Source organism: Halichoerus grypus, chromosome 13 (genome assembly GCF_964656455.1).
Source record: "Halichoerus grypus chromosome 13, mHalGry1.hap1.1, whole genome shotgun sequence".
Lineage (NCBI taxonomy): Eukaryota > Metazoa > Chordata > Mammalia > Carnivora > Phocidae > Halichoerus > Halichoerus grypus.
In genome coordinates, this window is record NC_135724.1 from 85,442,668 (window position 1) to 85,455,822 (window position 13,155).

Below are 13,155 nucleotides of genomic sequence, written 5' to 3' on the forward strand. Positions count from 1 at the left end.
ACGTTTGAACTACAAACCAGAAACACCCACCAGATTGTTGCTGAGTTGAAGGAACTCAGGCTGCCTGCCCCCACTCCATCTGAGTGCCCCCCCCAGACTGAGCCATTCCAGCCTGACATCTAGAAATCTCACTGGCTGCACTCAGGACTCTCACATCGGGTTTGTAATTTGCTCCAACCATTAACCTGTGTTTTTCTTTCTTTCTTTTTATTTTTTTAAAAGATTTTATTTATTTTTTTGAGAGAGAGAGAGAGAGCACGAGCAGGGGAGGAGCAGAAGGGAGAGAGAGAAGCAGATTCCCCGCTGAGCAGGGAGCCAGTTGGAAGGCGGGTCTCCAGGAGCCCCTAACCTGTGTTTTGCTTACGTTTCCATAGAAACGCCTCTTATTCATTACCTGATTGCCTGCTGAACAAGGCCGAGTCTCTATGACAGCTAACACCACCACTTGCCACACCTATATTATCTCCTCCTGGGAAGTAAGAATACATATAGATAAAATCAGGCAGCAAGCCGCTTGGCTACAAGAAGCCCTTGAACGCCACAACCCCCTTTTCCAAGGTGGCTGGGACTGGTTTACTGATCTATTCTCTAGAATACCCACCAGTATCAGATCAATTTTATTTTATTTATTTATTTTTATTTATTTATTTTTTAAAGTAGGCTCCACACCCAGCATGGAGCCCATTTCGAGGCTTGAACTCACGACCCTGAGATCAAGACCTGAGCTGAGATCAAGAGTCGGACGCTTAACGGACTGAGCCACCCAGGCGCCCCTTAGAGGAAATGATAACATTAGGCCTGGCTGTACTGTCCCTGTTCCTTGGGATATACTTGGGAATAAGGTTAATGATGTCATGCAGAGCCAACCTATGCAGGAGAATATCCACATTCTCAGATAAGGAATGACCTTTGACATATCTCCTCCATTAGAACAAGGAAGTTATGTCCTGCATTACGTCAAGTCCTTCCATTCCGCAGTCCCTCCTTGGCCCTAATTCAGCTTGAAGCAGGTACATCAGCCAGGCCAGGCATACCCATATTTATGGAAACTCTCCTCATGTATATTCATCTGGGTCTCTCTGGCATGTCCACATACCTGGGGAAGGAGATCAACCATTTTAGAGATGGAAATTAGCTTTCTTTTCAACTGCCCACGACTGACTGCTGGTGGCTGCCTAGAATGCTGTGTTGAGAAGGATTCAGAGGCTGCTAGCCGGCTCTGTGGGGAAGATGCCATATTGATTAGCAACGTCTGCTATGAGTGTAGGGAGAGATTAGTGATGTCTGCCGTGAGCACCGGGCGACCAGGGTCTCCTGCCGCTCCTGGAGGGGGCTGCATGGCCCTGATACCTCTTTCCACCTGCTGGCAACTGGCTAAATTGCAGGAAAAACAGATGGACTGTAGGGCAGTTGGCAAAGTCATGAGGGAGGTGGGAAGCACAAGGCATCAACTAGGAAATATGTTCAAATATACACCTTGTCCCCAGGGCACATTTAGGGCCTGGGGGCGGAGTGGCAGGGAGAGCAGGGGTAGTTTGAAAAGAAAATCTCCCCAGGTGACCCTAATATGCCTATTTCTTCCCCAGGATTGAAAACCACTCTTTTGGGGATAAGGAAAAGATCTTGTCTCTGACTTGGCCATCTGGTGGATGGAACTGATGGTTCCTTCTGGGAAGTAACCGACATTCCTGATAAATTACTTAAACACTTTCGGGATAGATCTTGGCGAGATTAAGAATCCCCGTGGGAAGTTAGTTACCTCCTCAGCTCATGTTCAGGACTGTTGGGGGCCATCTGTGAAGACTCCTTGCAGGATGGAAAGTGCTAGAACATAAAGGAGGCACTGATGATCTGTGGTATTATTAATCAGCGTGTTAAGGACATTGCACCAGGAGTCCAGTGAAACAGCTCCTTTCCCGGCATTGCTGCCGTGAGCCGTTGGCCATGTCAGTCCCTTCCCTGGGCTTTGGCTTATTCCTCTGTCAGATAAGTGAGGTGATTGAACTAGGCCCTGGCTCAACTCTTCGTCTCTTTGAGCCTTGACATTGTCTAATTCCACACCAGATGCTGGCCCCCTGTTGGGTGGGCACCAGCAAAAAGTATTCTTCTAAGAGGGTGTGGAGTCGGCCAACATGGCCACAGACCACATCTGCCTTGTCCACTGCAGTAACCCCAAGGGCTGGGACGTAGCTGCAGATGCTCCTTAAACACTGACTCTCCAAATAGCACCATGTATCCTGATGGGAAGGAAGCACTTCCAGAAACCAGAAAGGAAAAACCCAGGCCACCAGTTTTTCCTGGATATTCCTACTTTATTTTTGGCTACATCATCACAGAGAAAGGCAGTGGGCAGTTCTGCATGCACTGGAGGGCGTGTGTGTATTCTAGGCGGGGAGGTGGTTACATCTGTCAGGGGCAGCGTGCGCCCGGACCGGGGACACCGTGAGCTTGCTGCATGCTGATCCCAGCGCCCATACCAGTGTCAGGCTTGAGCCGTGCAGCCAGCATGCTTTCTCCTGGGGGCAAACAGTGAGAAGGAGGTGGGCCGAGAGTGGGTGCCACGGGGACTGACGGAGGGGCAGGGCCAGGGGGCAAGATGGCAGCCTGGAAGTCACTGGCCATCTTGGGGAAGGCGACGAGTTTGATGTTTAGAAGATGGTTATTCAAGGCAAGAAATCAGAGTCTTCCGATGAATAGCGCAGGGAGCTGAGGGTGGAGGCATTGATTGGGAAAGGTTAAAAGGTGCGTTTGGAGAAAGTGAGAGTTGGAGTGTCCATCTGATGACATCTACAGACGACAGGCTGTCAGACAGAAGGAGAGGATTCTTCACGGGGGGATACACTGGAAACCGGGAGGAAACAAGCCTTTCTCATGGGGCAGTGACGATGCCCTGACCCCAGCCTCGCATTTATAATGTTCATTCTCATCGCCTTTTCCTCCTTTTTATTATTATTTTTTAATTTTTTAGGAAGAAAGACCGGAGACTCATGATGGAACAACGGTCTTTGGCATCAGGATCCGTCACTCTCTGAAGCTTCACATTCACGATGGTATTTTATTCTCCCGACAAACTTGGTGAAGAGGGTGCAAGAGATAGACTGAGACAGAGCCACGGACAGAGAGATTCAAGGTGGTTCTGAGTGAGAGACAGGACTCCAGAGATCAGAGAAGCAGAGAGTCAAAGAGCGCCAGGGATGGAGCAGTGTGTTTACTTAACTAAGAGCAGACGGAGGGGGAAGGCTGGGGGCTTTGGAGAGCGCCCCCCCCAGACCCGGAGCTCTGGTTTCTAAATGCTTTTTGCACCTATGTGGGCAGCCCAGGGGCCGAGGAAGCCCTCTAGGGGCGTCTATGCAGCTGACGGGAGGCCGCCATGCACCGGGGGGGAGGGGGGCAGCGCCAGTAGCTGCCCCAGCCAGGGGCCCCGGGCTCTGCCACCAGGAGGCGTGGGCGGTGCTGAGAAGAGTGGGCCTAACTGGAACTGGGGAGGGGCCAGTTTGAGTTTGCTGGCCAAGCTGGGGAGGGGGTGAGGCTGGCTTAAGGTATTTTTTTGCTGTTGCTAATTTACCTTCTTAGAAAGAGGGAAAGGAGAGAGGCAGAGAGATGGAGAGGGACAGAGGAGTGTAAGGAGCTGAGAAAGAGTTTGATGGGGTGTAAGGTTAGGGAGAGGGAGAGGGAAGGACGGGGGATGGGGGGGCGCTAGAGAAAGGGTGTTGGGTTTTGCTAGGAAGCAAACAGATGGCATCCTGAAAGAGGGGGCTGCCAAGCCCCTTTATGTGTTCCGTGTGTCTATTTCTGGACGCATTTGGGGCCAGGAGGGTGCGTTCCTAGTCACTGGGGAGTTTAAACATGGTGGTCTGTTTTCCTGGCAATCAGGGGGTATGGTGTGGAGGGGCAGTGGGGGCCTGGATGCTCTATTTCTGCCCCAGTGCTGGTCCTTACAGCCTTGTTCCGGTCAGCTGACAGCTGAGGGTATACACAGACATGACACTGGAAACCAAGGGGTGTGTGTGTGTGTGTGTGTGTGTGTGTGTGTGTGTGTGTTCAAGGCCAGGAGGGTCTAAAAACAGTCCTAAATGATGAAGAACTTTTGCAGTTTTCCCAGACAGCTTGTTAAATTCTAGCCTCCTTGTAAAAATCTCTGCATCCCTCTCCCTCCCGCTCCATCCTAGAGGGACCAGAGAGGGGCTGCAGTCCGGGCCTGCACCACAGCATCGCAGATGGAGGAGAAAGGTCTTCGGCAGCAGTGCCCAAGGTCAGGGGGCACCTCAAAGGCAGGCGCAAGGAAGGAGAGGGTGGGAGAAGCAGAGAGAAGAGAAACCAGAGTGCGAAGGGCAGCTGGGTCAGGCTGGCGGGTGACCTGGCATGGGGTAGGGCATGGAGCCGGGACCTGGGGGCCCACCCTAATCGCTCGGCACGTGGTTCTCGTTCTGTAGCTGGTGCCAGCGCTCAATCTTCTTGTCCTTGTTTTTCAGACACTCGTACCAGTGTTTTAAGCGTTCTCCCTTGGCCGAGATCCCCAGCTGGCAGCCTCCTGGAAGACAAGATGGGGAGACAGAGGGAGGTGGTCAGAGTGGAGGGACGCATGGGACTCTCATTCTGGATCCAAATGTTTAGTTGGGGAAAAACTGCCACCAAGCAGGGACCCCTCCAGCAACCTGGGGTCCTTCTTTAGGGAGGGCTGTTGTTATGATGTTGTTATTACTCCTGGCCTTCTCTGTCTGCACACTAGCTACTCAAGAACCTGCCATGGCTCCCTATTGGAGCATTAAGTCGTAGCTTCACGGTCTCCTTTTTTTTTAGAACCTTCTGTAAGTCACCACCGCACTCACAGAAACTTGTCTCCCACTACTTCTGGGTACCCCTTGTCTCTTTCCAAAGGGTCAGCTTGGCCACCCTGTCCAGTCCTGCCTCCACACCTTTGCTTACGCTGTGTCCCTTGCCTGGAGTGCCCTCCCTGCTCTATCTTTAATGACTGATCTTCCTCATCATTTGAAGAGGAGCTGGGAAAACTAGAATCTTCTTCCAGGACTCGCAAATTAATTAAGGGGATTTCCTTTGCACCCTACTTTCTGAGGCCACAGACCCCACTCTCCTCTGTGATTTGATTATCCACTGGAGGTGATCTGTTCAGCAAATAACCAGTCATGACCCAATCACCCAGCTTTGTAAGCCCTTTCCTATAAAAGCATCCCCAAATTGGACCCAGATCAGTACTCCAGGTCCTGACATGGCGTTTGGACAATGCGGCCACCAAAAGACACGGAGTGCCCTGAACCCTCCAAGAGAAGCTTGGATCCTTAAGGCTCTTCTCTCCTGGGAGGATGGGCTTTTCTCTGGGAGCCAGGAGCACTCACCGATATAATCGTTGGACTTGCCGATGTCATAGTCCCAGACCGAGATGTCCAGGGACTTCTTTGCCAGGTCACCATGTTTGATGTCATAGAAAAACTCCTGGATGCAGCAGAGAAAGACAGGTGATTGGGAGGGTCCTGAGCCTTCAGCATCAGAAGCTAAGAGGCTGAGCCGGACCAAGGGGAGGCCCTTGAACTGGGCATCTGGGAGCAAGGGGGCCCTCCTGCTGGAGCTTTTACCCCAGGACTGACAATCCCCTTTCAACAAACACTCTGTATAACAAAGTCTCTCCAGCCCTGTAATTCACGTTTCAGTGACTCTCTAAAATCAGGAAGGCTGATGGGGTTTTTCTAAGACAGCTGTTCCTGGTCAGGTTTCCTTGAAGGCAAATGGCTGTGAATTCAGTCCTTCCATTCTGGTAGCTTCTGAAGTGGGTTTTCCTCTCTCCATCATTTAGAGATTAAGGGTAGTTGAGGGCACGGAGACTGACATGAAGGATAGGTGCTTAGGTTTCCAGACAATCTGACTTTTTACATAACTTTTCTGCCTAACTGTAAAATTCATTCATGTTCATTGTTAAAACAAACGAGGAAGGTAAAATAAAATCAAATAAAACCCAACCCCCAAAGCCTGTTATCTATCTAACTATACCCCAGAATAGCCGCTGTCAACATTCCCCATGTGCGACCACATTAATATATGTTTTAAAAAGTTAATATGAATATTAATTTGAATATTATATTAAACATGTGAATATTATATAAAGTATAACATGAATATGCTGCATTGTGACAGCCTTCTTTTCCCATTTTAGAACATACGGTAAAAAACCAACTTAGTGTGTTAGCAAATATCTTTCCGGTTTCATTTAATGCCTGTGTGGCTGTCCCTTAACCTAATGCCCAACAATTGAGTATTTAGGTTGTTTCCAACCTTCCACTACCATTAATGATATGATAAAACGCACCCTTGTAACTCAGTCATTGTGTAAATCCATGATAATTTATTTAGGATAAATTCTGAGACATGTATCTCTGAGTTTGTAAAGTTTTTTGGTTTTTTTTTTTTAAAGATTTTATTTTATTTATTTGACAGAGAGAGACACAGCGAGAGAGGGAACACAAGAAGGGGGAGCGGGAGAGGGAGAAGCAGGCTTCCCGCCGAGCAGGGAGCCCGATGTGGGGCTCGATCCCAGGACCCTGGGATCACGACCTGAGCCGAAGGCAGACGCTTAATGATTAAGCCACCCAGGTGCCCCTGAGTTTGTAAAGTTTTAAGATGGAGAGCAGTGGATGTACACCATGATGCCATTTGTGACCAGTAAGAAAGCTGGCTACATACATACTTGTCTTGTATATTTATAAATCCTGGAAGTGGATAATATAGTTGCTTCAGAAGAAGAGAAGTAGGTGATAGAGGCTGGGAAAGGAGGAGGATTTTTGACTGGATACCCTTTGGTACTTTTGGAATTTTCAGCTATGTGACTGTATTACCTGTTCCTCAAATAAATGGCATTTAAATTTTAACACGTTAAGGCTTTTGGAGCAGTTTGACAAACATCCCTTAGGAAGTTGGACCAGTTTGTTCTCTTACCCATGGTGTGTACATTTCCCCACAGGCTCACCAACACCGGGTACCAACATTTTACAATATTTTTGTGCCAGTTTGTGATGAGATCCGGTGTCTGGCCTTGTTTCGTATCTTCTCTATTGCTAATGAGGCTTATTGCTATTTGGATTTCTTCTTCAGTGACAGCAGTCGTTGGCTCCTTACTCAAAATTCAGGAGTCCGAGTTGGGACATTAGGGCTCCAGCTGAAGGACGGACCCGGGAATAGGATGCACTGAACTACTGGCCAGTGATGCTCTGAGCTCTGTTTACAAAGAACTTTCACCATGCATGCTCATACGGGCACATGCATTTCAAAAGCAAAACAACACAAAGCACACTGTATTATAATTTTCTTGGCCCACTTTCCAACATTTGGTAAAAACCAGTGCTAGCTGATTCTGATCTGACATCAGATCACTACATTCGATGGATATTTCTGGACCCCTAGTATTTGACAGCTTGTCAACAAATAACTGAAATCCAGGGGGACAGCATGAGATGCAAGGACACGTAAAGCCTGCAGGGGTTATAACACACTGACCCTTGAGGGATGACTAGGAGTCTGCCAGAGAGGAAGAGAGAGAGATGGAGGTCCAGGAAAAGGGAGCAGCAAGCGCAAAGGCTAAGAGATGTACCAAGGACCCGTGTGAAGTTAGGGTGACTTGAGGAGGGGAGTGCGAGATGGGGCAGGGGTGGGATGTGAGTTTGAAAGGGCTTGACTGTCACACTAAGAAGTTACGGAACCATTGCTGGGTTAAGCAACGGGGATGAAAAATTCAGATATGTTCTTTAGAAAGCTCATGCTTATGTGAGGATGGGCCGAACACAAGGAAGTGAGTCAGGAAGTCTACTGCAATAGTCCAGACATGAAATGCTCAAGTAACAGTGAGACAACAGGAAGGGGCACATTCAATGGGTATGTAGATAGTGGACTTGATGCCCAGGACAGACATGGGGAGTGAGGGAAAGAGAGAGGGCAGTGCCAGCTGGGTGACTGCTAAAAGGCATCACTACCCCTATTTATTTCTTCAAATTTCAGGACCACAGACTACTAGACATCGGAAATGATTTCATTCAATCTGTCTCCAAATGCAGCTTCTTCCTATGACACTGCTCATCTAGAGGCTTTTGTCTTGGGCTCGATTCCCTCTGGTGACAAGGAACTCATTACCTATCCTTTAGATAATTTAAGTGGATCTATGAGAGAAAACTTTTTTTTAAAAAAAGATTTTATTTATTCATTTTAGAGAGAGAGCGCATGACCAGGGAGCGACAGAGCGAGGAGGGAGAGGGAGAAAGAATCTGAAGCAGACTCCGCACTGAGCAGGGAGCTGACGTGGGGCTCGATCCCACAACTGCGAGATCATGACCTGAGCTGAAGCTAAGAGTCAGACGCTCAACTGACTATGCCACCCAGGAGCCCCAAGAGAAAACTTTTTTGATGTGCTTTGTAACATTCTAGTAGGGAGCTTGTTTCTCTCTCACACACAGGAAATATCGCAGAGCATGACAAAAGTGGGACAGCCTTACCTCATTAAACTCAGGATTCAAGGTTTTCTTCTTTATTTGAGTCTTGTGTTTGGCTTTCTTTCCCATGTCTGGTTTCAGCCAGCTGAGAGGAGACAGAGATGCTATTGTGGAGGAAGTTTAATGAATTAAGATCAGCCTCTTGACCCCAAAGCCTCCCTCCCATGTCAGGAGAATAATTGAACAAATCAGAAAGTGAATCAACATTAACAATGTGCATGAGAGCAACTACAAGGCACTGTTCTAAGCACGTGCGGGGTATTTCATTCTCAACAAACCCTCGGTGGTAGAGCTACAACCACCCATTTCACATGCAAGGAAATTGAGCACCCAGAGAAGTTGAGACATGTGCCTCAGATCACACAGCTGGGGACTCAACCCAGTGGTTGCCTCTGGAGTCTGTGCTCTTAGCTAGTACTCGGCCCCAATGGATCACATTGAAAGCCTGGAGAGCAGTGCCTAGAGTGCACGATTACCCTTTAGGTTGCCCCCAAGTCCTGGGGAGGCGGGGATTGTATAGACAGAAAGGAGAAGATGCAAATCTGATGACAATCAATCCTCCTCAAAACTGTTCAGTGGCTCCCCTTTGATCTCAGGGTAAAGTTCAAAATCCTTGATGTGGCTTCTAAGGCTCCATATGATCGGGTCCTTGCTCCAGCTCAGCATGCTCTTGTGTTATGCTCTTCATCCGACTCCCCATTCACTCTCCTTTCCACCCCAGGGCCTTTGCACATACCATTTCCTCTGCCTAGACAGCTCTTCCCCAGTGTAGGCACAATGCCTGGCACATAGTAGGTGCTCGATCAATATTTTCTGGGCAGATAAATAAAATGGGCCAGAAACTCCAAAGAGTTGGGACATTTGGATTCTCATTAAAGCTGTCACTAGCTGTGCAACTTGGAACCTAAGTGTAGCTTCGGCGTGCCCCAGTTTCCCAATCTGTAAAAGGGGCACTTTTTTCCCTCACTTACAGAACTGCTTTTGGGGATAATTTATTTTTATTGAAGCAGAGTGGACATGCAGTGTTACATTAGCTTCAGGTGTACAACCCAGTGACTTGACAAGTCGATACTTAAGCTGTGCTCACCACAAGGGTAGTCACCATCTGTCACCATGCAACACTACTGCAATGCCACTGATGATGTTCCCTCTGCTGTGCCTTTATCCCTGTGACTCATTCATTCCATGACTGGAAGCCTGTACCTCCCACTGCCCTTGAGGACAATTTTATTATTTTATTTTTATTTATTTATTTATTTGAGAGAGAGAGAGCACACAAGCAGGGGGAGCAGCAGAGGGAGAGGGAGAAACAGGCTCCCTGATGAACAGGGACCCCCCATCACCACCACCACGCCCCCATGTGGGGCTCGATCCCAGGAGGCTGGGATCATGACCTGAGCCGAAGGTGGACACTTAACCCACTGAGCCACCCAGGCGCCCCTTGAGGACAATTTTAAAGAAGGGACACAAAGGGGGGACTGAACGGTATGAAGTGCTGAGCAAAGACAAAGGGCAATTCTGATTTTAAAAATCTTAATTCGATCTTCGACTGATTAATGGCCTCCTGTTAGCTTTTCCACACGGGCCACCAGGGCAGCCGTTTTCCCGGTGACCACAGCAACGCTCCTTCTTCTGCAGGGATTGGGTGGATGGGAGAAGGGGTGGTAGGGAGAATCATTTAAGAAAAACAGTTTGCCTGTGGCTGGGATGTAACAGAGTGCAGGATAGCAGCCCATGAGCTAATTTTCTTTATTGGACCATATGAGAAAACAAAACCCAATTACTCCTAGAAATCAAATTCATCCCTGACTCATGTGTTCTTTTGTTCACTAAATCCTCATTCAAAGAAAATCCGAAGCAAAGTCCGCCCTGGCCTGATTTTGTAGCCATGACCTTAAGGGGAGCACTGCTTTCTATTACGAGAGGGAGTCGGTGGGAGGGAATGTCTCCCGGGCTGGAGGGAACATCAATAAACACTCTTTGCCATGAGTAGGAACAGCAGGGGTAGTGATTTAGAACCGTAATGGCAGATGCTTACTGAGCACTTACTATGTACCAGACCCCATGACAATGCTTCTCTCAGATCTCCAGCTGCAGGGGGCAAAATGGACTGACAAGGTGCTGGGCTCTGAATTCACCACTAAGTTCTCGCTGTGGCCGCGCTGGCCCTGGGTTCCCAGCCAGCACCTGGGCCAGCGAGGGCAGGAGGCAGCCCCGGTGGGAGATGCAGGCTTTGCGCTCAAGGATTCCCCATCACCTGCGCTGAAACTGCCTCAGAACTGTACTGCAATCTAAGACGCTTCCTGCCCAACCGTCCTCCCGGGCCCCTCCTCCTCCCCACCTGCTTTCCCTATGGTCCTCCTCTGGCTCCCTCTCAGTTTTTCTTCACAGGCATTTTCCCCCAATAAATCTCTTGCACATCTCATTTAGCCTTAGAGTCTGCTTCTTGGAGGGTAGAACCTAATGCCCAATAGCACTCTTCCCATTTTACAGATGAGGATATCGAGGCCCAGAGACGTGAAGGCACTAGCCAAAGGTCACACGGCTAGAGAATACTGAAGACTATTGGCTCTTAAGATTCAAACCCAGGCAGTCTGGATCCAGAGCTCAAGCTTTCAATCATATCCATAGAAACACACGTTTAGCTGCCGCAAGGCAATGCAGAATTCTCTTGAAGAGCAGGCCAAATATTACTGTACCAGGCACATTTCTAATTGCTTTCTATATGATATCTTATTTGAGCCTTAAGCCTTGTGCCCATTCTTGGACATAAGTGGAGCCACCGTCTCCGTTATACCAGTGAAGAATCCGAGGCTCAGAGAGGTTAGGATAACTTGTTTATAGTTACACAGCAGCAGGGGGCAGAGATGGGAGTGGGACCCACGCCGGATTCAGTGATGGCCATGAGAATGTGCCAGGCAGACCTCCAGCTACAGCATCACTGACCGAGGCCCCAGCTGCTGCCCCTGGAAACCCAGCCATGCTCGTGCCACGGCCCTGTTTCTGGCTGATGACTGAAGGTGGCAGGAATATTAGGGTAGTCCTGCTCCTAGGAGCCCTGGGACTCGTCTGATGGCTGGTTTTGGCCTTGAGGACTCTGATGGCCTTGCTGAACTTGCATCCAGGCTGCATCCACTGGCCCCCGTCTCTCCCCTCTGCTCACGTGAGTGAGACTCGCATGGCGGTCTAGCAGGTCTCCCGTCTCCCTCACTCAGGCATTTCCACTAGTGAAGCCCTGGTCTGCTGAATCCCATCTTGGCAGCCTTCCAGAGGCTCTGGACTAACACAGATAACACGACTCTCTGCCTCCCCATGGTGGAGATTCTGGGAATAACCCAAAGTCTAAGGTCTTTTCTTTGAGCATTTCCAGATTGCACTGGAAAAAGCTGGATTGCTTCTTTGGCGGCAGCGCTCTGGACTGCGGGACGGACATGTTGCTGATTCCAGGGGACTCCAAATGGGGTCACTGTAACCTTGCCGACTGCCTTTCTCCCATCGGAGGGGACAGAGCCACGAAGCTCCTCATATGGGCGAGCGACACACGAGTCTGACTGTCTGAGACTCCAGACTCATGCTCTAGCCAGTTCTGGGCATTGTCTAGCTGTGTGACCTTGGGCAGGCTCATTTCCCTCTCTGGGACTCAATGTGCAATGATCTTAGGGAAGCTCTCTGGTTCTCCCTTTGCAAGGATCTAGGACCCCCTTTGGGGTCCATTCACAGTCCCAATGACTCACAGCTTGACGAATGGATCTGAGTAGCCGTTGGCGTCCATGGCGGCCAGGTGCACGCAGCGTATGATGCCCACAATGAGGCCTCCCTGCTGTGTGCTGTACATGAGGGACACCAAGATCTTGCCACGTTCCTCTATGTCACCAATACGTTCCACCTGCTGCAGTAGCAGAAAAGAAAAGTAGGAGAAATGGACCTAGGAAGGGGAGGGGGTCAGGCAACTGGATGGATGGCTAGTATTAGGGAGGAGTCTGTGGAAAGGAAGAGGAGCTGCCCCCCCCCCAAGGACAGCAGATGCCCCCAGTCCCCAGTCTCCAGGGACCAGCAAGTGGTGACAGCAACACTGGTGAAAGTCTAAGGCACATGGGGGTGGGGGACTTTACTCTGACTTGGACATGGACAGAGCCCTGAGTGATCATAGGTGGGGCTGGACCCTGCTTCCACTCTGACTCAGCTCAGATTTGCCGGAGTCAACCAGGCTTCTCACAACTATAGTCCCTGGGGTCGCCTGAGGACCTGGGCAAAGAGCACAGATGGGTAACCCAACCCAGCCTCTACGTCACCACGGAGGGAGGGAGATGGCATCGCTCTGGTCCTGCAGGACTGCCAGCAGAGCTTAGCCAACGAAGCAGGGGAACTCAAGGGTGCGTCCTGGGTGTGAGAGGGTGGCCCCCCCCAAGGTGGGGGCTCCAGGTGGGAGGAGCATCCACTTGGTCTCGTGTTCTAATGCCTCGGGCAAGGGTACCTCTCTCATGGTACACTGACAGGCAAGTGGTTTTAGGAGAAAGAATAAGGAAGGGGCCAGGAGGGAGAGCAAAGGGAAATGGTGGACCCCAACTGTGGCTTCAATACCCGCTCAGTGCTCACCTCCTCCTCATAAAGGGCCATGCCTCGGGCTGACCCAGTGGTCCCGGCACGCTTCATCTAAGAGGAAGGA

The 13,155-nt window shown here is 49.8% G+C and overlaps 2 protein-coding genes across 6 annotated transcripts in view; one reads left to right on the forward strand and one right to left on the reverse strand.

Annotated features, from left to right (window-relative positions):
* The window catches only part of DDX54 (DEAD-box helicase 54), a 424,174-nt gene that overhangs the window by 190,475 nt on the left and 220,544 nt on the right, over nucleotides 1-13,155 (forward strand). The window lies entirely within an intron of this gene.
* Nucleotides 3,208-13,155, reverse strand: part of RPH3A (rabphilin 3A) — a 254,656-nt gene continuing 244,708 nt past the window's right edge. For all 5 annotated transcript variants that reach the window (XM_078060941.1, XM_078060943.1, XM_078060942.1 and 2 more), the window contains 5 exons: nucleotides 13,086-13,142; nucleotides 12,224-12,378; nucleotides 8,493-8,574; nucleotides 5,355-5,451; nucleotides 3,208-4,531 (listed from right to left, as the gene is read on the reverse strand). In XM_078060941.1, coding sequence (XP_077917067.1) covers nucleotides 4,401-4,531; nucleotides 5,355-5,451; nucleotides 8,493-8,574; nucleotides 12,224-12,378; nucleotides 13,086-13,142 — 522 coding nt within the window. In that variant the 3' untranslated portion in view covers nucleotides 3,208-4,400. The remainder of the gene's footprint in view (nucleotides 4,532-5,354; nucleotides 5,452-8,492; nucleotides 8,575-12,223; nucleotides 12,379-13,085; nucleotides 13,143-13,155) is intronic.